Source organism: Caretta caretta, chromosome 6 (assembly GCF_965140235.1).
Source record: "Caretta caretta isolate rCarCar2 chromosome 6, rCarCar1.hap1, whole genome shotgun sequence".
In the NCBI taxonomy this organism is placed as follows: Eukaryota; Metazoa; Chordata; order Testudines; family Cheloniidae; genus Caretta; species Caretta caretta.
The window spans coordinates 5,194,564-5,217,968 of record NC_134211.1 but is presented as its reverse complement, the minus strand read 5'-3'; the positions used below and the strand labels follow the sequence as shown (position 1 = coordinate 5,217,968).

The following is a 23,405-nucleotide window of genomic DNA, read 5'->3' as shown; positions in this document are numbered from 1 at the left end:
GAAGGGCTTGATCTAGAAACTGCATGTTTCTTGCCATGAGGTAGACACGCTGGTTCTGTGCTACCCAGAACTCAGCCAGGCAAAGATTGTGTGTGTGTTGTAAGAAATGACCCAAGAATCATAAATAGCCTTGTCAGAATTCGATTTTTCATTTTTTATAATTTTGACAGGTAATACTGATATTTACTTTTAATCTTTTTATTTTTATTGATTTAAATTTTCACAGTTGCTGGAAGTTGTGGGGTGGTTCAGACACCAGCAGGCATCAGACAATAATTATTTAATGACAAAAGATTCAACAAATTAAAGCTTTATAACTGTTAAAACACAAACTGTCAACATCATATGCAAAATATACAAAGTAAATATCCTTAAATCAAACTCTAATAAGTTCTCAAGCATCAGTTTCTTACTTTGCATATCAGTAAATTTCAGTTATTGTTGATGGAAATATTTTTTAATCTGTTTGTTTCTGGTGAAATTGATGTTTTCTCAGACATTTACTGATCAAAATAGACTCCTTCCCAGCCTAATCGTAAGGCAAAATCCTCAACAAAGACACAGAATCTTCTGATTAGAGATTGATCTTGTCAGATATGGTTTTAAAGAAATGAGGAAACTATCCTTATTCATTCCCAAATCTGTGATATTCTTTCAATTAGGAATGAAAATTCTTGAGTGGACAAAGTAAGAAATGAAAGGGAATAATGACTTATGAGCATTAATTACTTTTCCCTCTGGCTTTCTTGTTAGGTAGCTCAGACCAGAAGCTGCAAGTCAGCACTCAGCCAACACCAGAGCCCTGGTGGAAAGATGGTTTACATCGAGAGTATGGGTCAGAAACACAGCCTCACCCAAAGGCAGAAGGGGAAGATGATGTAAACCTGGGGAAAGAGAAATCAAAGATTCAGCCAGCCCCTGAGTCAGGGGATGGAGACGGGGTATATCAGCAGCAGACACTAGGGAACCAATCATCCCCAAAGCCAAGGAATAAATATGATTTCACTCAGAAGCAGGAATTGGAGCCACAGCCAGTCCCAAAGGAGTTGGAGAGAAACCTTTCTGAAGGTATTTTATTTTCCCTTTTATACTTCCCCTCACGCGTGTAAAAATTGGTGCTGGGTGCAAATACAGCCTTTCTGATGGGGTGGCACATCACCCTCCCATTATGGTGATGTAAATGACTACACAAGGTGCAAGGCAGCAGAGACAAAGGGTGGTAGCATGGCCCAGTGGATACAACACTAGCCTAGGACTCAGGGGAGCTGTGTGACGTTGGATAAGTTGCTTCCCCTTGTTGTGCCTCAGTTTCCCCACCTATAAATGGTGATAACTATACTGACCTCTTCTGTAAAGTGCTTTGAGATTTACCACTGATAGCAGCAGAAGGGGCGGTGGGTTGTATGGGCCCATGGTGCTCGTGCCCCAGGAATATTCAGAGCATGGGAGCCCGGTTCCACCAATGTTCGGGGCTGGGTCTCTCCCCCGGCTCTGCTTGCTGCCCCTGCACGCCTCCCCCGGAGCATCTCCCAGCTCTGCCTGCCGCCCCTGGGTGATTTAAAATGGCCCAGGGGCCCTCGCCGCCACCACCGGCAGCACAGCGGGGCAAAAGCAGCTTCCTGCCCGCCCTCGCTCCGCGTGGTGTGCCCCCCCTCCCCCCCCAGTGCTGACTCTGCCATTGGAACTGTGGCCAATGGGAGCTGCAGGGATGGGGCCTTCCAACAGTGGTGCATGGAGACCCCCGGCCGTCCCCGCCTAGGAGCCGCTACCAGAGGGGTATGGGGGTCACTTTCAGGAGCCACCTGAGGCAAGCACTGCACCCCCTTATCCCCTCCCGCGCCCCAACCCCCTGCCCCCAAATTCCCTCCCAGAGCCCGCACCCCACACCCGCTCCTGCTCCCCAACCCCCTGCCCAGAGCCTGCACCCCGCACCCAAACTCCCTCCCAGAGCCCGACCCCTCACCTCTCCTGCACCCAAACTCCCTCCCAGAGCCCGCACCCCCTCCTGAACCCCAACCCCCTGCCCTAGCCCAAAGCCTGCACCCAGCACCCAAACTCCCTCCCAGAGCCTGCACCCCTCCCGCACCCAAACTCCCTCCCAGAGCCTTAGGCAGGCTCATTCTGGGCACCACCAAAAATTATACAAACCTGCCACACCTGAGCAGCAGGTGTTAGAAGTAGTTTTACTGACTACATACAAGGGGCGGCATTAAGGTTGCGTGAACACTCTCATTAGAGGTCAGCAAATCATGGAATTTTTCAGTTTGTGGGCAATTTTGAAAAGCTCAGAGGAAAAAATAGTTTGGGATCAGATAGGAAACAAAACTTTCGAAAAGTTTTGGCAAATCAAAAAGTCGGAAAACAATGGTTTGGGATCAAAGAAAACAGCTTGAATGTTTATCTCTATTTGAATTGTTTGAAATAAAATTAAAATTAAATGTTTCATTTTGCAAATGTCAGAAAACATTGGGGGTCTTTTGGTTTAATTTGGCTGGTTAATTTTTTTACAATTTGGCAGAAAGGATACAAATTAACAAAATGTACACACTTACTGCAGACTGTCTAATACACACTACAGTAGTTAGTGTGCAAAGAACCAGCGCAAATTACCTCCCCCATAGACACAAGGCCATTACTAAAAGTATGTACAGCAGCCAGTACAATGGCGCCCCCTGTCTGCACAGAGCTCATTCCAGGATTGGAACGTTAGGCATTTTGGGGAAAACATCACGTGTAATGTGTTCCACTCCTTCACATTAGTGACCCAACATCAACATACATGTTTGCCATCAAAGAAAAATAAAATCAATTTTTGTGCCTCAAACAGAATTTCTTCAGCTCTCAAAACTTGTGCCCATGTTTTCATATCTTTCTACAGAGGTGAGAAGAGTATTTGAGAAAGTCCTTTCGGAGCTAAAAGTTTCATGGAAGCAAAATACTCAGGCAGAGTGACGTCCTGGAAATTCACCCAGAAAGTGCAAAGGACTGGACAGTTCAGACATTTGGCACTCTTCCTTGGCAATTCCTGAGAAAAGCCATGGCTTTAAATGGGGTGGCCAGAAGCATGGGCCATTTGCACTGGGCTTCAGATGATACAGGAATTAGTGATTAACACAGGATATCTTGGCATAGAGACAAAGAAACCAGAGTTTCTCTGCGCCCCCTCTATGTTCTCTGTGCCTTTCTGCTTTGCTCAGACAATTCCCTACAACAGGAGATCCTGTCCAAAATGTCCATGTGCCAGTTTGCCCTCCCTCTGCTGCTACACACCCTCAACACCCCCAAGGGCACCCTAATGCTGTGGGCCATGAGGGACATTGTGAGGAAGTGGAGGCTGCACTCCCTGGCACAGAGCAGAGGGTTCAGAGAGGAGAGCCTGGTGCTCATGTCAATGCCAACCATTTCCTTTGTGCGGATGGGGAGTTTCAGTCTGGACATTGAGTCTGGGAACATCCCCTGGGAAATTGCAGGTGGGCTGGTTGGGATTTCCATGTATTTCCCTGGGGGAAGGGAGAATTCAGATTTTCTCTCAGAGTCTGTTGTGGTTACAAACCTGCACAGAGACCTTGAATCCAACTGGTTGCAGTTCAGCTTTTTTAACAGTGGTCTCCTCATCAATGTCCATAGTTACTGGCAGCATCAGTGAGAGAGACTACGTGCTGTGATCAGACCTCTCAACCTTCGAGCCTGCCGGTGTGCGACACAACCCACCAAAATGTGTGACAAAGGACTGAAATATAGAACACTTGGGTATTGTTGTGTGTTGTACCACAATGGAAAAATTAGCGTGTTTTTAATTTAAAATCTGTTAAGGATGTTTTCTCACAAGGGGCATAGGCACCGACTCCGTGGATGCTCCAGGACTCAGGCACCCACAGAAAAAAATAGGGATTACTTAGCACCCACCAGCCACAGTGATTCTGGCCCCAGGGGTGGCCAGCGGAGCAGTGAGCAGCTGGTGGGAGGCGCTTGGGGGAGGAAGCGGCAGGCACACATATGGGGGAGTCTCGTGGGAAGGGGGAGGGCGGAAAGAGGCAAAGGTGGGGAAGGTGGGGCCTTGGGGGGGAAGAGGCGGAGCAAGGGCAGGAACTGGGGGGGGGAGGTGGAGAGGGGACGGGGCCTGGGGGAAGAGGCAGAGTGAGGGCAGGGCCTGGGGAAGAGGCGAAGCGAGGCACCCACTGGGGGGAAAAATTCAGCACCTGTGACAGGGGAACCTAAATAAATTAATGTTTTAAAAAAGAAAATTGAAGAAATGAATTCCATCATGGGCACCTCTCTGCATGGGTCAGAACCAGGACTTGAATCCTCAATCATCAGCTGCCCACGATGGGCATCCACCACCAGAACTAAAGGTGGAGGTGTTCGCCATGGTATGGACCAGCCACTAGATGGCAACATGACACTGCTATTGGTGATCTCCAGCTATTAGTCGTCAAACGCTGGAGCTCAGGACTCCTGGGTTCTGTTCCTTCTTCTGACAAGGCAGCGGCTCTAGTCTGTTAGAGCAGAGGAGGCTGGGAATCAGGACCCCTGGGTTCTAGCCCGGCTCTGGGAGAAAAGCGTGGTCTCGTGAGTTAGAGCAGGGGAGTGGGGGCTGGGAGTCTGCTCCCAACTCACCACCTGGCCTCAGGAGAAACACTTCCCCTTTTGATGCCTCAGTTTTCCCAATCTGTATAATGGACATGGAGATAATAATGAGGTCTAGTAGTTACAGACAAGTCCCCACAAAAGATATTTAATTACTAACCTCATGTGCCATTTCCAGAATGCTAATTTTTAAAAAATAATTGTTATGAAAACATCAAAATATAGGGAATTAACCCATGAATGCAGTGGTCCCCAAACGGGGGGGCGCACCTCCCTAGGAGGTGCAGAGGAATATTCAGTGGGGCATGCGACGGGGCCTGGGTCAGCCCCTACGTGGGGCAGGGAGGCAGTGGGAATGGAGCTCCACCCAGGTCTGCTCTGCTCCCAGCTGCAGCTCCACTCTGCCCCGTGATCTGCCCCCAGCCCAGGGCTGCTGTCATTTCCTCTCTGCCCCAAGGCCCGCTTCGCCTCTAGCCCCAGTTCCTCCCCACCCCCAGGCCGGTTCTGCCCCCAGCTCCACCTTCAGCCCTAGCTCCTCTGCTGAGCTAATTGTGAAGTAATGGAAGGGAGCACAGACAGATTCCATTACTCATAAGGGTGGGACGCGAATTCTACCTCGACACTACAGTACTGCAATCCCAACTGTTCAAAAGCCATGGGCCGGGTCCCCAACAATCACGAGAGTGTCTTTAAAAATCATGACATTAAAAAAAAGTGGGGGTCTTTTACTTTGCCTTCAGCTCATGTTTTCAAGCCATTCTCTGCAGCCAGGAGGGCTGGAAATCATGCGTATTTAAAACGAAAGTGAGGATTCACATCAATCTAGGAGCTTTAAGAAAAACACTTCACATCGCAAAAGTTGGCAACAGTGACAGCAGGTCATGGTGGAGGGAATTAAGGCCATGGTTTCCAGCAGGGAAAGTTTAGGTTCAATGCATGGATCTGCAGCAGGGAAGGATTTCCAGTGAGCTGCATTCACTCAACTTTACTACTTTCCCCCCTCTATCCCCGCCACACACACACATACACACACACATCTAACCATGCAGATGCAGAAATCACTTCCCCTCTTTCACTTTTGGGTGGCCTTGCAGTTTGCTCAGGGCCCCCTCTGAGGAGCTGGTATGGAGAAGCCAGGGAGTGACCTCTGCTGGAGGCCCTAGATGATCTTGGGGAGGGCAATTTCAAGAGAGTTTCAAGAACAAGTTGTGAGCAGCCTGGCTGGAGGAGGGGTACAAAGCCATCTCCTGGGGCCGTCTGGAGAAGGGGGACCCCGTTAGCAACCTGCTGATTAGTCACTATGGGGAGCGCTACAGGGTGGAGTTGACGGTGCAGGTGCTAGGAGACATCAACCAGAGAGACCTGGCAGAGAGGCTCAGCAGAGCTGGTGAGGAAAGAGCCAGGGAGAGAACAGGGGGATCTCACTGCAGGGTGCTGGACTTTTGGAGATGCAGCCCTGGAAAGGGACACTTTCATCTTTCAAATTACATCCTGGCTGGATATATTGTACCTGCCCTTCTTGAAAGAAACAAGCTGAGCTCATTCACCCAGTAACTCAGAGCGACTGGAGAGGAAATGGTCTTTGTGCGCCATTTTTTCCCCAATTGATTTCCTGTGTGCTTTTGCCAATATTTTGCACTGCATCTGTTTCATTGTTTCACTGTAGTCGATCTGCCCTCTTGTCTGTCGGGATTTTTCATGCAGCAAGGGAGAAGTGAAAAACAGTTTTGAAAAATGGAGAAAATCTGGTAATAAAATGGCAGGCGTTGACCTAGACGCAGCATCTGAGACCATTCCTTGCTCATTTTTTGAAACTGAATGGATTTAAAATGGACGGTTTCCCTTTAATGTTTATTCACACACAGTCTGAATGTGGATCAAAGGGTATGTCTACACTGCAATCAGGAGGTGGGATTGCAGCTCATGTATACCTATCTTAGCGAACTTTAATCTAGCTAGTTCACCTGCCAACAGCAGTGAAGACAGAGCGAGATGGACTTCAGCATGGGCCGTACAAGCCTGTATGGGACCCTGGGTAATTGCCCACATGGCTAGCCCACACTGAAGCCTGTTGCTTTTATCTCAGCTAGCGAGATCAAAGCCAGCTTCAGTATGTCTGCTCAAGCTGCAAGACATCACCTAAACATTTAAGGACCGCTTCAAACATTAGGTCAAATGTTTTCTAAAAAGAGGTGTCCTGTCTGCAGAAATGTCCTGTCTGCTATTACTAACCCTAAGCATTAAACAGTCGTGAGTCATGCCCCCAGAAATCATGAGAGTGGCTTAAAAGAGATTTTTTTAAAAATATTAGATTTGGGGTTCCTTTTCTTTGCCTGATGCTTTCTGCAGATTAGGGTCACATTTTGGGTCATATTTGCAGACTTTTCTCTGAAATGATGAAGGCTGGAAACTTTCTCTTTAAATTAAAGCTGAGATTCTCACAATCAATGACCCCAAGAGCTAGAGATTTTAAAGCAAACAAACAGTACATTCTCATGAGATTTATGAGAAGAACAGATTTTTCAGTTCACACGCAATACCAAGGAAAGGGTCAAACTGAAAATTTTCAAAACTTTTGGCAAATTGAAAAGTAAAATAAGAATAATTCTGGGCCAAACAAACATTTTGTTCAACCTGAAACAAAATGTTTCATTTCAATTTCAACCATTTTCCAAAATGTTTTTTAATTAACAATAAAATTAAAGGAAGCTTTGAAACAAAAAGTCACTTTGAATCAAAAAATGGAAATGTTGCTTTTTTAAAATGTCAAAACACAAGGTTTTGATTTTTTTCAGAATTGTGCTTGAGGGTTTTCTTTTTCCCCCAATGGAAACAATTTGGCAAAAATGACACAAAATGTTTTGGTGCCACCAAATCGACATTTTTTTTGCCAAAAAAAAGTTTTGAATGAAAAGTTTTGCCCAGCTCTAGTTACGGGAGTTGGAAACATTGTTTGGTCCATGTGTGCTGAGAAACACAGTTCACTAATTTATAGCACAATTTTCTGTAAACAGAAAACAGTGAGGCCTGGGTCTACACTACAAAGATTTGCCAGCATAGACATGTTGGTTAGGAGTGTGAAAAATTCACAGCCCCTAGGCAACACAACTACGCTGGCAGAACTCCCAGTGTAGATGCATCTATGGTGACTTTTGTCAGCTTAACTAATGTCATTTGGGGAGGTGGTGTCCTTCTATCAGCATATGCTGCGGCTAGGCTAGAGGCTATGCTGACATAGGCTCTGTAATGTAGACGTGTCCTGAGGTTCCTCTGTTACAGGCCATCCTTGCTGGTTGTTACAGGCCATCACTTTAAGAACTAATCTTTCTTGGTTTGTAGGTTGTGCTCTATTCGCACAAGTGGGGAAGGAGTTAAGAGTGGGATATTCTAAAGCTGTCAGGATTGTTCTGTTCCCAGTGGAGTCCCGTTTACAAGTACCGAGGTCTACCACTGTGGGCAGAGCTTTGGATCAACCCAGGGTCATTTGGGAGAGGGGAGGGAGACGATCAGGGATTAAGTATCATTAATTTGCATCTCCTCTTGGCTTTCTTCCTAGATTCTTTAAGTCGGGAGTGTGAATCTGAGACTCAGCGAGCCCCAAAGCAGAGGCACAAAGTTGGTTTAAATCCAAAGCTGGAATCAAAGACTCAGAACTGGGTCAAAAAACTGAATACCAGCCAAGGCTGCAGCCAGAGATGCAGCAAGACCCAGAGCCAGGGAAGAAAGGTGATTTAAATCCAGAGCAGGAATCAGGTGCCAGCAAACCCCACAGCCAACAGAGATTGTACTTACCCAAGGCATTTCCTTCCAAATCAACCTCCTCTTATGTGGTCTTCATCTCCCCAAAGGAGAGTTGCATGAGCTGCCACATGAAAGAAAACACGGTCCCCTCCTGTTGTGTATAATGTGAACAAGAGCTGGTTGGAAAAGCAGGTTTTCTTTTGTGTGAAAAATGTTTAGCAAAAATATCAAAATCTGAAATATTTTGGCCAAAAAATCAAAATATTCCAATTTAGAAATCACATCATGGTGCCTGCTGGGAGCTGTTGTTTGGGTGCCTCATAGAATCATAGAATATCAGGGTTGGAAGGGACCCCAGAAGGTCATCTAGTCCAACCCCCTGCTCGAAGCAGGACCAATTCCCAGTTAAATCATCCCAGCCAGGGCTTTGTCAAGCCTGACCTTATGCTCCCATTCTCTATAAATAAGTCTGACTACATCTCCCATGATGCACCAAAGTCCTCCCCTTGGAGAGATTGTTATCAGGTCCCCCCTCAGTCTATTTTTCTCAGGACTGAACATGCCCGGGGTTTTTTAACCTTTCCTCATAGGTCAGGTTTGTTAAACCTTTTATCATTTTTGTTGCTCTCCTCGGGACTCTCTCCAATTTGTCTACATCTTTCTTAAAGTGTGGTGTCCAGAATAGGACACAGCACTCCAGCTGAGGCCTCACCAGTGCTGAGTAGAGCAGGACAATTACCTCCCACGTCTTACATATGACATTCCAGGGAAGGCCGCAGGAGCCAGGGGAGACGGGGGGAGCAGGGAGGCAGCAGGGGCCAGGGACAATGGGGGGAATGGGGAGGAGGACTGGGGGAGACAGCGGGGGCCAGGGATGATGGGGAAGTGTGTGTGGCGCCAAGGGAGGCAGCGGGGGTCAGGGGAGCCAAAATACAAGTTTGCCCAGAGCACCATTCTCCCTAAAGCCGGCCCTGTTTCAACTACTAGAACTGAGTATATGTGTATAGAGATAATAATAACTAAAATGTCTATTTAAGATGACTCCAACTCTGGGCTTTGACTTCATATTTCAATATCTTTCTGCAGAGATGATGAGAGCTTTAGAAAGAGCCCAGGAGCAGCAAGGAAGCAGGAGTCTGATGACAAGTGATGTGCGAGGAGTCACCCCACAAACTACAGAGAAGGTTGTCCCAGAGTCCTTAGAAGATCTGCCTCAGTATTTTATGAAAGTTGTCACTCGGAAAATTTCTGTGCGAGATTCTGGATGACCGAGGAATCAGTGACAGTGATGACAGTTACAGCGAGGAGGAGGAGGATTAAAACATTTTCTCTCTTACTGACACAGCGACATTGTGCTTTAAATGCATCTCCTAGCTTATTTCACAGTAGTTTCCCTATAGAGGCAAGCCCTGCGCCCTAGCTTATCCAAGTGGGTGTGTTTCTAGAGTGGTCCCACTGGGATCAGTTCCTGGCCCTAGGCTATTTGCCATTTTTATCAATGATCTGGAAGGAAACATAAAATCATCACTGATTAAGTTTGCAAATGACTCAAAAATGTGGGGAGTGGAAAATAATGAAGAGGACAGGACACTGATGCATAGCGACATGGATCACTTGGTAAACTGGGTGCAAGCTAACTGTAAATGTATATATCTAGGAACAAAGAATGTAGGGCATACTTCCAGGATGGGGTACTCTCTCCTGGGAAGAAGTGGCTCTGGAAAAGATTTGGGGGTCATAGTGCATAATCATCTGAACATGAGCTCCCAGCTTGATGCTGTGGCCAAAAGAGCTAATGTGATCTTGGGATGGATAAATGGGAATCTCCAGGATGAGCAGAAAGGTTATTTTACCTCTGTGTTTGGCACTGGAGATACCGCTGCTGGAATCCCGTGTCCAGTTCTGATGCCCACAATTCAAGAAGGATGTTGATAATGTGGAGAGGGTTCAGAGAAGAGCCATGAGAACGATTAAAGGATTGGAAAACCTGCCTTATAGTGACAGATTCAAAGAGTTCAATCTATTAAGGCTTTGTCTGCATGAGCACTTTTTTCAGTAAAACTTCTGTCGGTCAGCGGTGTGAAAAAACGACGCCCCCGACCAACAAAATTTTCACCGACAAATGCGCTGGCGTGGACAGCGCTATCGGTGGGAGATGCTCTCCTGCCGACATAGCTACCGCTGCTCATTCGGAGTGGTTTAATTAGGCCAGCCGGTGAGCTCTCTCCTGTTGGCAAAGAGCGGCTACACGGGAGACTTTCCAGCAACAGTACAGCTGTGCCACCGTTAGGTCCATAGTGTAGACACAGCTTTAGTTTAATAAAGAAATGAAGGGGTGACTTGATTACAGCTTATAAGTATCTTCATGGAGAAGAAATATTGAGTAATGGGCTCTTCAGTCTGGCAGACAAGGGTCTGACATGATTCAGTGGCTGGAAGTTGAAGCTAGACCAATTCAGACTGGAAATAAGTTGAACATTTTTAATAGTGGGGGCAGTTAACCACTGGAAGAATTTGCCAAGGGTGGTGGTGGATGCTCCATCACTGACAATTTCCAAATCAAGATGGGATGTTTTTCTAAAAGATCTTGGAGCTATTTGGGGAAATTCCCTGGCCTGTGTGACACAGAGGTCAGGTCATAGGAGGTCATGCTCCGAATGGTCCCTTCTGGCCTTGGAATCTATGAGCAGGAATGCTGGTGCCTAACTCCCATGGGCCTAAGTAAGTGACTTGGCCAAGGTCACACAGGGCATTGAACCAGGTCTCCCAAGTCTCAGATATAGACTAGAACTCCTAAGCTCCCCTCTAAGGCTTTGCTTAGGAATAGTCACCTTTGGGGTGTGTTTGATGAAAGAGCCTGCATTTCCTTCCTTAAAATCCGACAGACAGTGGTTGCCTGGAGGATTTGCAGTGTGCTTAGCCCTGTATAATGGCTTCGGGTTCAGGAAGTGCAATGGGAGGGCTCTGCTGAACTCAGCAGGGTTTTAGTTTCAATTTTAGTCTGCCGAAGCAGAAGCTGCTTCCTGGTTCTCTCTTTCTCCCTGATGGCCCAGCAGTTTGCTTAGGGCCCTGTCTGAGGGGGTGATATGGAGAAGACCGGCAGCAGCAACTCCTTCCTGCTGGAGACCCTGGATGCGCTGGGGGAGGATGATCTCAAGAGATTCAAGTACAAGTTGAAATGGATCCGGCCAGAGAAGGGATATCGAGCCATCCCCTGGGGCCAGCTGGAGAAAGGGGATCGCATGGCTGTTACTGACCTGCTGATCAGCCACTATGGGGAGTGCTACGGGGTGAAGGTGACTGTGCAGGTGCTGAGAGACATCAGCCAGAGACAGCTGGCAGAGAGACTCACCGAGGCCATTTCAGCTGGTAAGGTATAAGCCAGAGAGAGCAGATCCAACCTGCCCCTCCTGCAGGTGGTTATGGTGGGGAGAGACTCAGTGGAATACATCTGTTCCCTCTCTAGTGACTCTTCCATTCCATGATCAGCAGCTGCTCCCCATTACCTAGGTGCCTGAGCCCAGCTAGAAACTGTCCCTAGCTGGAAGCACTTGAAAGGCCAGTTTCACTGATGCCTTGAGATCTTTGGTCTTAGCTCCCAGCAACAACTGAGCTCTGCAGACAGATGGGAACCCGAATGTGTCACGTAAGGCTACTGTAGAATCATAGAAGATTAGGGTTGGGAGGGATCTCAGGAGGTCATCTAGCCCAACCCCCTGCTCAAAGCAGGACCAACCCCAACTAAATAATCCCAGCCAGGCCTTTGTCAAGCCAGGCTTTGAAAACTTCTAAGGAAGGAGATTCCACCACATCCCTAGGTAACCAATTCCAGTGCTTCACCACCCTCCTAGTGAAATAATGTTTCTTAATATCCAACCTAGACCTCCCCCACTGCAACTTGAGACCATTGCTCCTTGGTCTGTCACCTGCCACTCCTGAGAACAGCCAAGCTCCATCCTCTCTGGAACCCTCCTTGTGATGAGGCACCGAAAGACACTTCTGCTGGGATCGACCAACTGGTGGCATCAGTCCAGAGTCCAGAATGTGAAATGTGCTGGCCTAAACTGCGTGCAGCGTAGTTGTAGCCGTGGTGGTCCCAGGATATTAGAGAGACCAGGCGGGTGAGGTCAGACCTGAAGAAGAGCTCTGTGCGGCTCAAAAGCTCGTGTCTCTCGCCCGCAGAAATTGGTCCACTAAAAGATGTTACCTCACCCACCTGGTCTCTCCAAGTCAAAATTGTCAGTTAGGCCTTAGCCTTGGCATATTTCAGCAAGATCAAAAATACTGCACCCACAGATCAGGCAGTTAGCCATCCCACTGCTACATTCTGCACATATAGTTCATTTGCAGGCCCCCCCAGAACCAGCTGATATAATATTGCCAAGGCTCTTCATTTTCTTGTTTTATTTTTGTTTGAGGTTTCCTGGGAATTTATGCGTTTATTTAAAAAAATTTAAAATGTGTGAAAATTAGTGCAAACTGCCAGTAAAGGGCCAGCAGGTGAGGGGAGAGAGGGAGGGGATCTGTACTCATGGGGGGGCAGCAAGTGGGGAGGGAGAGAGCGGATCTCGGTCTCAGGCCGGGGGGAAGGGAGGGTGTCTGAACAGCGCCCAGCACAATGGTGGGACGGAGTCTGAAACCCTTTCTCACTCATTTTCTGAACTGCAGTAGATTTCACAGGTGGTGGCTTCCTTTTTAATGGTTTTCACATAGTCTGCACACTCACTGCCGGTATACTGATTGCCCTCGCACATTGACTGCACACATGCACACGCACACAGGCTGATTGAACACATACACAATTGCGTGTACACACATTAATCGCAATGTACACAGGACTGTACGCACACAAGTGTGCGCTGATCACATGTACACACACATTACACACTCATACATGCACTGATCACACATACACATTGCACATCCAGACATCGGTTGCGCAAACACACACACAGAGATTGCATGTACACACATTGCCTGCCTACACACACGGACAGACTCTGACTTTACACCCCCACACTGACTGCATTCATACACACTGACTCCACACACACACACACACTAACCACACACACGGAGATAGGAACGGAGATTCTGGGTAAGGTCAAAGCAGAAATCACACTGTGTGCTTTCTTCTTCTTTGTAAAAAAAGCCCCACAAATGCCCCGTTTATGCTAAGAAACACACCCCAAGGGTTTATATAGAGTGACCCTCAATCAGCTCATTTCCAGCTGCCCCAGACTGAGCACTTTAAACCAGTCTTTCCTTGTTTGCAGATCGTTCCTGTTTGCACACTGAGGCAGGAGGCAGAGATGCCTGAGCCCTTTGGGAAAAGGGCTGGAGCAGATCAGTGACTGAATGCCATTCATTTGTGCTTCCTCTTGTTTTCCTTGCTAGATCTTTTAAGACAGAAGCAGAACTCAGACACTCCAAAAGCCCCAGAGCTGGGGGAAGAAGTTGATTTTAATCCAGAGCAGGAATCAGAGACTCGGGGTCACCCAGAACCAGAGGAGAGGGACATTTCCCAAGGTATTTGCACTTACAAGCTTGTCTCTGCAAGGGATACAGTCCAGGAAAGAAATGTAACTTTGTCCTCCGTATTCCACTGCCAGGGGAGAGCCCCATTAGCCGCCACATGAAGGACATTCAAGACTCCTCTGATGTACACAGAAATTGCAATAGCCTGAGATTTAGCTGTACAATGAAGTAACCTGCACTCACTCCCTCTGCATATGGCAGGTGCTGGGGGATCCAGGGTGCATGGGGGTGTATAGGGCTGGTAGTGAGAGAAACTCAGTGCCTGCAAATCATGAAGGAGATGGGAAGAGCATCTGTCTGGCTTGTGCATGGAGGTGGGGACTGACCAGTTGTGGGAGGGTAAATTGAGGTAGAGTGGGCTATCCAGCCAATAATACAATGGTGATCAGGAGCGGGTGGGAGAGATGCATATCCTTATATGCAGAAGTACGAGCTAATGGGTATGGCCTCTGGTCCTAACATGGGAGTGAAGGGGGCAGTCTGGGCTCCAGTTTATACCATAAGAAGGACCAGACTGGGTCAGACCAATGGTCCATCTAGCCCAGTATCCTGTTTTCCAACACTGGCCAATACCAGATGCTTCAGAGGGAATGAACAGAACGGGGCAATTATCGGGAAGATCCATCCCCTGTTGTCCAATACGAGCTTCTGGCAGTCAGCCAGAGAGTACGGGGTGACTGCAATGTTCAGGCCATTATGTCAAGTGTAGCAGGGAAGAAGAGTCTGTGACTTGTAGTTGAGAGCAAGATGGGGCATGGTGAAAGGGGGAACACTTAATATTGGGGGATGATCGCAAGAGTAACAGGGCAGAGTTAAGGTTAGAGGTGGGTGGACATGGATAAAGGGGCAGAGTTAAAGATGGAGGATGGTGGAATGGCTTAATGGGGCAGAGTTAAGGTTAGAGGAGGGTGTGTATGGGTAAAGGGGCAGAGTTAAGGTTGGGGATGGGTGGTGTGAAGGTGTAAGAGGTCAGAGTTAAACTTGCAGGGGTGAACATCTGGAAATGGGCACAGTTAAAGTTGGAGAAGGCTGAACATGGGTAAATGTCATGTTCTTATTTTTTTCCTGCAGAGAGAAGACGAGCCACACAGGGAGTTCTGGAGAAGTTGAACTTGAAGCAATATAGAAGCAGGCAGCTCAGACTGAGGGATCTCCAGGAGATCAGCCCAGAGAGCAGAGAGACCTGGGCTCCTATGACATTAGGGGATTTACCATGGCATTTCCTGAGGAAACTCATGGCTCTGAATGGGACGGCCAGAAACACAAGGCTTGTGCATGAGGCAACTGATGATCAAGAGACCAGTGAGGAGCAGGAAGTACATATTGATTACAATAATCTTTCTCTGAGTAACATGGACAGTAGAAATTTTCTGCACTCCCTCGATGTTCTGTGTGCTGTTCTGCTTTGCTCAGACAGTTTCCTACAGCAGGAGATCCTGTCCAAAATGTCCATGTGCCAGTTTGCCCTCCCTCTGCTGCTACCCGCCCTCGACACCCCCAAGTGCACCCTACTGCTGTGGGCCATGAGGGACATTGTGAGGAAGTGGAGGCCACACTCCCTGGCAGAGAGCAGAGGGTTCAGAGAGGAGAGCCTGGTGCTCACGTCAATGCCAACCATTTCCTTTGTACGGCTGGGGAGCTGCAGCTTCTCCAAGTCCAAACTCCTCAATGACATTCTGAGCCTCTCCCAGCAGCCCCACGATTTCTTCATCCATCGCGACATGGAGTCTGGGAACATCCCTCGGGAAATTGCAAATGGGCTGGTCGAGATTTCCTGGTATTTCCCTTCTGGGAAGGCGAGCTCAGATCTTTTCCCAGAACCCGTTGCAGTTACAAATCTGCGCGGAGACATTGAGTCGCACTGGCTGCAGTTCAGCTTTTTAACAGCGGTCTCCTCCGCAGTGTTCATTGTTACTGAAAGTATCAACGAGAGACAATATGCACTGTTATCATCTCTGCAGGGATCAGCCACTAAATACTACTTCATCTTTAACTGCAAGATTGAGAAACCCGAGGAGACCCTGGGATTCCTTTATAAATTAGAGTCTGTGCTGAAACTAGACAAACCAAGTGTGCTGATGAGAGAGAACACCCTCAATCATGCTCAGTTTGTGGAGAAGCTGCAGTTCACCATTGCAAGCCCAATGGAGTCCTCTCTCAAGAGAACCTCCATTGCAGACACGGCTGTGACAGCACGAGAATTAGGTATCCGGGTGGATGAGGACTGTGAGGAATGCCAAAGTGCGAGCAAACGGGTGGCAGGAATCACAGCGGAAATAAAGGACGTGGCAAAGTACAAGAGGGAAATGTTGAGGCTCCCGGGAGATCGGTGCACAAAGTTGGCCAAGGTGGAGAAAGAGCTGTGCCGAATGCAACGGCAAGGGGACGCCACCATTGGGCTCCAGGCGTCTCAGCAAAGAGAGGAATGGTTGGACTTATATACCCAGCAGTATAAATATGAGCTTACTGATGGGATGGTCAAGTTTATTGCTGGGCTAGGAAAACTCTCTCAAGTGGAAACACACTACTTCCTAAAGTGGATGAAATACCATCTGGGTCATATTGCTCAGGGCAATCTCTCCAGCCTGCAGGCAGACTATAAGGAGAAATGTCATACTAGAGGGGATGATCCCCAGCATCAAGCAGAACTGCATGAACCAATTTCCTCCAGTCCCTTAGGGGTGGAGCATTTCATGCGTGGGTTGGGGCAGTTTTATGAAGCTGAGTGTGCAATGATGAAGGAAGGAAAAAAGCTAAAAACCCAAAGGCAACTCATTCATCTCCCAGGCATAGCAGCTGACCTGATGCTGGAAGGGTTTCCTCTAGAACTGATCGATGGAGAAGTATCCAACATCCCACTGCAGTGGGTGACAGATGTTCTGATCCAGCTCCATGCCAAGCTGCGGGGAAGGTCCAGAATGCTGGTTCTAACGGTGCTGGGAGGGCAGAGCACTGGGAAATCCACCCTCCTCAACACCATGTTCGGCCTGCAGTTTGCAGTGAGCAGTGGCCAACGTACACGAGGAGCCTTCATGTCAGTCATTAAAGTGGCAGAGAACTTTCGGCAGGAGCTGGGCTGTGATTTCATCCTGGTGATAGACACAGAAGGCTTGAAAGCCCCTGAACTGGCCAAGTTGGAGGACAGTTATCAACGTGACAACGAGCTGGCCACCCTGGTGATTGGACTGAGTGACATAACCATAGTTAACATGGCCATGGAGAATGCCAGCAACATGCAGAGAGTTCTGCAAATTACGCTAGATACACTTCTGAAAATGAAGAAAATCAGGCAACATCCAAACTGCCAATTTGTGTATCAGAAAGTCAGTGATGTGTCCGCACATGAACAAACCACGGGAGACAGGTATCCGCTCCGGGAGCCGCTAGATGAAATAACCACAGCTGCAGCTTGTACAGAAAAAGGAATCAGGAAAATGAAATTTCCTGGTATTATATTTAATGATGCAGAGAAACACAATTGGTACATCCCTGACTTGTGGCATGGTGTCCCTCCCATGGCTCCAGTGAACCTGGGATACAGCAAGAGTGTGTTTGAGCTAAAGAAATACCTGTTTGAATACATAAGAAGATACTCATCTAATAAACCCGTTAAGGACATCCCCCAGTTTAGTGAATGGGTAAGGAGCTTGTGGAATGCTATAAAACATTCAAATTCTACCTTCAGCTTGAGAAATAGCTTTGTGGCTCACACTTATAACCAGCTGTGCACAAAGTATTCTGAATGGGAATGGGATTTCCGCAAGGAGATGCATCTCTGGGTGTCTGAGCAAGAAACTTTAATCCAGAATCAGCCTCAAGCTGAAATAGATCATGTGGCTTTAAGGAGGTTAAAACATGAAATTCAGCAGAAACTGCAGCAAGAAGAACGGAGGCTCTTGGCTTGTTTGCAAGAATACATTGAAAGTGGAGCTGCAAATGTGCTTCTGACAGGGAAGTACAAGGAAGATTTCATCAGGAGCACCAATGGCCTGAGGAAAGAACTCAGAAGGTACTGGTTCAGAAAGTGTGAAGAAGCACTTGACAGCCAAAGCAGCCCAGAGAGATTGAGCCATCAGATCCAAGCCATGAACATGAAAACAATGAAAGGGAAGGAGGACGGTCTGTTGGGACACTGCAGGAAAAGAAACCTTTTCTCGGAAAGGGACACCTTTCAAAAGGGGATCAGGATATTCTGTGAGGAGTGTCTGAGGCCTGCGCTGGTGGATTACGTTAATAGGATGCTTGGTATAAAAATAGTGGACAATTTTCGCAGAAGTGCACAGGGGATTGGATATGCCAATCGGAGCTTCTTCCAGTTTTGGTTGCTGAGCAGACTCTTGGAGGAGATGAACTTTGATGGCTATGTGAAATATATTAATAACTACGAAGAGTTTGCCAAAACTTGGATATGGACACACCTGTTAGATCACTACAAAGAGACTAGGGGCGTGGAAGATTTGGAGACAGAGCTTCTGTCCACAGTAATAAAGAAAAGCAGGGAAGCTCTGGAGAAATCCAAGACTCAGACTGACTTTTTAGGCAGCTTTTTCAAATATTTGCAAAGGGATCTTGTAATATCCAGGGACAGCTTAGGCAGAATCCAGCTTATTAACACAATAAATACAAACCAGTTTCCCACTGCTGTTCAAGGCTTTCTGCCTGCACTTGAGCAAGCAATCTTATCCCAGTTTAAAGACTTGGATGTTGAGTCTAAGCTCTCCATCCTGCCTCTGAAGCCCCAGGAGGAGATCTTTAAGCACGTGTTTGGCTGTGGGAAGTGCTGTCCGTTCTGTAAAGTCCCCTGTGAAGCGGAAGGCACCGATCACAAAATTCATTTTGCATCAGTCCACCGGCCCCAAGGGTTAATGAAACCCAGGAGAGTCTTCTTACCCTGTTTGGCACATGGCCCAAAACTTGACTATTCTCCGTGCTATTTTGAATGGCTTATCAGGGATTCCCACGTCCACATAGGTTACCACCATTGTTTTTGTGAAGATAACAATGCCTTGCGCTGTTGTTCCCCAGCAGATTCCAGCTACAAAACTTCCAACTATTGGAAGTTTGTTTTCAAGGAGTTCAGCCAACAGTTTGCTAGAGAGTATGGTACTAAACCAGCCGATCTGCCCAGGGACTGGGGTAATATAACCCAAGAGCAGGCACTGAAAAGTTTAGAGGAAGCTTTTAAAGGGGCAATCTCAGTGCCAGGTCAAAACTGGCTCCAGGTTGTACAAAAGAAACCTAAGGTGTTTCCATGAAACATATTAAATAAATTTCTAATGGAAATAGAATAGTAATTATTCCTGTAGCTCAAGTGGTAGAAGTGCATGCTGGGAAATTGGACATCTGTGGGTCAAACCCCACTTATTACCTATAGGGAGGAGTTTTATGGTTGCATGTGACAGAATTGGATTTCCCAGTTTTACTTTTTAAATACCGAAATATTTAATTATTATTATTTATTTAAATGGATTGCTGTAGCGCCTAGAAGCCCTAATCATGGACCAGGACCCTGATGTACCAGGCACTGTACAAACAAAATAAAAGGGCAGGTCCTGTGCCACAAAACTTGAAAAATTTAATTCACACATTGAGAAAAATCTCTCTTCAACTGGGCGTTAGAGTTAAAAGCTGTTATAAAAAAGGGTGACCCAGTTGTTAGGGTGCTAACTTGAAAGACTCGGGTTCAATTCCCTGCTCTACCACAGACTTGTCGTGTGACCTTGGGACAGTCACTTAGCCGACCTGTGCCTCAGTTTCCCCATCTGTACAATGGAGAGAATAGCTCTGCTCTGCCTCACTGCGGGGGGATGTGGAAACAAATGCATGGAGAATTGTGAGGGGCTCAGATACTGCAATAAAGGGGACTTGTCAATCGATGATGCAACAAAACACAGGGTGCTCCGCTTTTCCGCAATTGCGGGTGCAGAGTTAAGAATGACTCCCTGCTGCAGCAACTCAACGGCAAGATGGGGCTATGGCTGGCCAAAGCTGATCAGCGGAGCCAGGGAAAGTATGTAGCACCCTCTCAAGGGACGTAACAGCGAATCCCACCGAGCACTATGGTTTTCTGTGGCAGAATATCTCAAGATACTTTGCCTGTGGTGGACTGGCTCTGTACTACGGGGTTGTGTTTATAGGGCCTGAACCAAAAGTGGTCTGAGCATTGGCCTGCTAAACCCAGGGTTGTGAGTTCGATCCTTGAGGGGGCCATTTAGGGATCTGGGGCAAAAATTGGGGATTGGTCCTGCTTTGAGCAGGGGGTTGGACTAGATGACCTCCTGAGGTCCCTTCCAACCCTGATATTCTATTATTCTATTCTATGAAAAGGCATGGACATTTGAACATCGCTGGACTTTGGAGCAGGCCTGTAACACACAATCCAGCCTGGAATATGGTGCAGATTCAGCGATGCTTTGTCCAGCCAAATCAAGAACCACATGTGATCTATGTTTCTATTTTGATTATGGGAACAGGGTTTTAGACTGTAAACCCCATACTGTCTATATTCCTTTAAAGAAACTGTATATACTTCCTTAAAACAAAATAAAAAAAATACTGATTTTTTTTTAATCCTGTGTGAAACAAGAATAATTTTGCATCTAAAGAAATAAACTGCAGAAAGACCCACAGGGACGATTTATTTTGTGTGCAAATTGGTCCTGATTCAGCAAAGCCCTTAAGACCAGATCCTCAAAAGGTACTTAGGTGCCTAATTCCCAGGGGAAGGGGTTAGGTTTCAGGTTCCATCCCTCACCTAGCTGGGCTTCAATTCTTCTTGATGCTTGCGCAGATGTGGAGGAAAAGAACCTGTACATCTAAAGGCACAGTGGGTTTGGAATCATGGCAAGAGCAAGTCAAGGAAGGGGCTGTGGACTGAATTAATCACTGATGTTAAATGGGAATCCAGCTCCTCAACCCCTTAGGCAGCTTTGAAATTCTCAGGCTAAAATTCGAGATCCAACTAGAGCTGTGCATAGGATGGAGTTTTCAGATCACTGGCTATTTAATTTTTATTTTAAAATATTCATTTTGTGTGGAACCGAAAACAATTAAAAAATAGAAACCATCTGATGGCTCAGAAAGTCGGACCCAAAATGAATTCTTGTCTAACAACATGGCTCATGACCCAAAATGAAATTTTTCAATTTTGAACATTTTTAAACATTTTTGAAAATAAAAGTCAGTCCACTGCACCCAGGATAATGAGTCACTTTTTCAGGGTGTTTACAGGGCCCTCCCACGAGGCATGAGGGACTGTGTGGGTGAAAGCCCAAAGGTGCCTGTTTGGAAGTGTATCAGATGGGTGCTGGAAGCTGCCATCATGGGCCAGCTGAAGGCAGGAGTTGACCTTTATAGTGAAAGGAAGATGATAGGTCGGGTGGGGATTAGCCATGAAGGGCCTTGAAAGGGACGACAAGCAGCTGACATGTGACATGATGGAGAAGGGAAAGCTAGTGGAGGGATGCAGAGAGAGGTGATGTGGCCAAAGGGATGGGCCATGTTCGGAACGGCTACGTGCAAGACAACATTGCCTTAGTCAAGGTCAGAGAGAAGGATGCTTCAGTAATTGAGAGCAGAGATGACACCGGTTTTAGCTGTGTCGTTGGATGGGAAAGGCCATATCTTAGAGACGTTCTGCAGAACAAATTGTCAAGATTTAGACATGGCCCTCTCTCTAGTTCCCGCAGGCACCGACTTTCCAATGTGCTGGGGGGTGCTCGACCCCCGGCTCTGCCCCAGGCCCTGCCCCCACTCCACCCCTTCCCCCCAGTGTCCCGCCCAACCTCTTCCCACCCCCTCTCCACCCCCGCCCTGCCCCGCCTCTTCCTGCCCCGTTCTGCCTTCTCTCCTGAGCACACCATTTCCTCGCTCCTCCCCAGAGCCGCCTGCATGCCGTGAAACAGCGACGAGCGGGAGGTGTGGGGAGGGAGTGGGAGGCGCTGATAGGCGGGGTCTGCCAGTGGGCAGGAGGCACTGGGGGGAGGGGGAGCTACTAATGGGGGGTTGCCAGTGGGTGCTTAGCAGCCACCATTTTTCCCCTGTGGGTGCTCCAGCTGCAGAGCACCCACAGAGTCCGCACCTATGCTAGGCCCTCACATCCAGGCTGAGTCCAGTAGGATGGTGGTGTTGTCCACCATGACTGAGAAAAGAGGGAGGCACCAGTGGGGAGGGCCTGGGAGAGAAAGATTAAGAGCTCTCCTTTAACCATGCTGTGCTCAAGCTGATGAAGAAACATCCCCAAGGGGATGTCACAGAGATAGGCCAAGACTTCAGCTGGTACAGAAGGAGACTGGTCTGGAGTAGAGAGCTAGATCCATGAGTTGTTAGCATCAAGATGTTAGCTGAGTTTGTGTTGGATGTAAAGCTACGATGTTAATATTTTTAGTTATATTTAAAAAACAGAGTTGAGTGCTCATAAGTTATGGTGGAAAATAAGATATTCTATGCCATGAGAGATTCTGATAATTTCGACATTCGTTTTTTCATACTGATTTGGGACTAAAGTCAAAATTCTGCATTTTTGTCACCGAATGAAAAATTCTGAAAAAATTTCCATTCTGAAATGGCAAACTGTTCCGCTTTGAGCCAGTTCGACATTCAACCGCCTCGGACTCCGGTGCCGCAGAGCTTCCCAGAAGTGGTAGGCCAGAAACCCCACGCCTTCATTCTCTGCTATGTGGGGCTGTCAAGGTTCCTTCCCCACTCTGAACTCTAGGGTACAGATGTGAGGACCAGCATCAAAACCTGCTAACCTTACTTTTACCAGCTTAGGTTAAAACTTCCCAAGGTACAAATTATTTTACCCTTGGATTTCCACTGCCACCACCGAACTTTCCTGAAAAAACGTAGTTTGGACATGTCTTTCCCCCCAAAATCCTCCCAACCCTTGCACCCCACTTCCTGGGGAAGGTTTGGTAAAAATCCTCACCAATTTGCATAGGTGACCACAGACCCAAACCCCTGGATCTTAGAACAATGAAAAAGCATTCAGTTTTCTTACAAGAAGACTTTTAAAAAAAGTAAAAAAGGAATCATCTCTGTAAAATCAGGATGGTAAATACCTTACAGGGTAATTAGATTCAAAACATAGAGAATCCCTCTAGGCAAAACCTTAAGTTACAAAAAAGACACACAGACAGGAATATTCATTCTATTCAGCACAGCTATTTTCTCAGCCATTTCAAGAAATCATAATCTAACACATACCTAGCTAGATTACTTACTAAGTTCTAAGACTTCATTCCTGTTCTGTCCCCAGCAAAAGCATCACACAGACAGACACAGACCCTTTGTTTTTCTTCCTCCTCCCAGCTTTTGAAAGTATCTTGTCTCCTCATTGGTCATTTTGGTCTGGGAGGAACTCCCCACAGTCAGCGTGGGCGATCGAGACCGGCTAGAGTTGCCTCTCACCCTGGCTGAGTTCTCGGAAGCCCTCCGTCGCATGCCCACCAATAAATCTCGGGGCATGGACGGGCTGACCGTGGAGATCTACCGCGCGTTCTGGGACATCCTTGGCCCAGACCTAGCCACTGTGTGGG

General features: G+C 47.3%; 1 protein-coding gene and 1 long non-coding RNA gene across 2 annotated transcripts; both read left to right on the top strand.

Annotated features, from left to right (window-relative positions):
* The first annotated feature begins 766 nt into the window (after positions 1-766).
* Positions 767-3,804, top strand: LOC142072455 (uncharacterized). The gene is made up of 2 exons (XR_012668799.1): positions 767-1,068; positions 2,879-3,804. It is a non-coding gene; the product is annotated as an uncharacterized LOC142072455 (long non-coding RNA).
* Positions 3,805-11,350: 7,546 nt separating this feature from the next.
* On the top strand, positions 11,351-20,436 carry LOC125638244 (up-regulator of cell proliferation). Its single transcript, XM_048853749.2, has 3 exons — positions 11,351-11,697; positions 13,726-13,857; positions 14,938-20,436. Exons 1-3 carry the CDS (start codon positions 11,415-11,417, stop codon positions 19,119-19,121), a joined length of 4,599 nt encoding a protein of 1,532 aa, XP_048709706.2. The 5' UTR covers positions 11,351-11,414; the 3' UTR covers positions 19,122-20,436.
* The last annotated feature ends 2,969 nt before the right edge of the window (positions 20,437-23,405 follow it).

Excerpts from the sequence above, each read along its gene's own strand:
- LOC125638244 (XM_048853749.2), top strand. The coding sequence starts at position 11,415 with ATGGAGAAGACCGGCAGCAGCAACTCCTTCCTGCTGGAGACCCTGGAT. Across the intron at positions 11,698-13,725 it reads CACCGAGGCCATTTCAGCTG|ATCTTTTAAGACAGAAGCAG; the intron begins GTAAGGTATAAG and ends TTTCCTTGCTAG. Across the intron at positions 13,858-14,937 it reads GGAGAGGGACATTTCCCAAG|AGAGAAGACGAGCCACACAG; the intron begins GTATTTGCACTT and ends TTTTTCCTGCAG.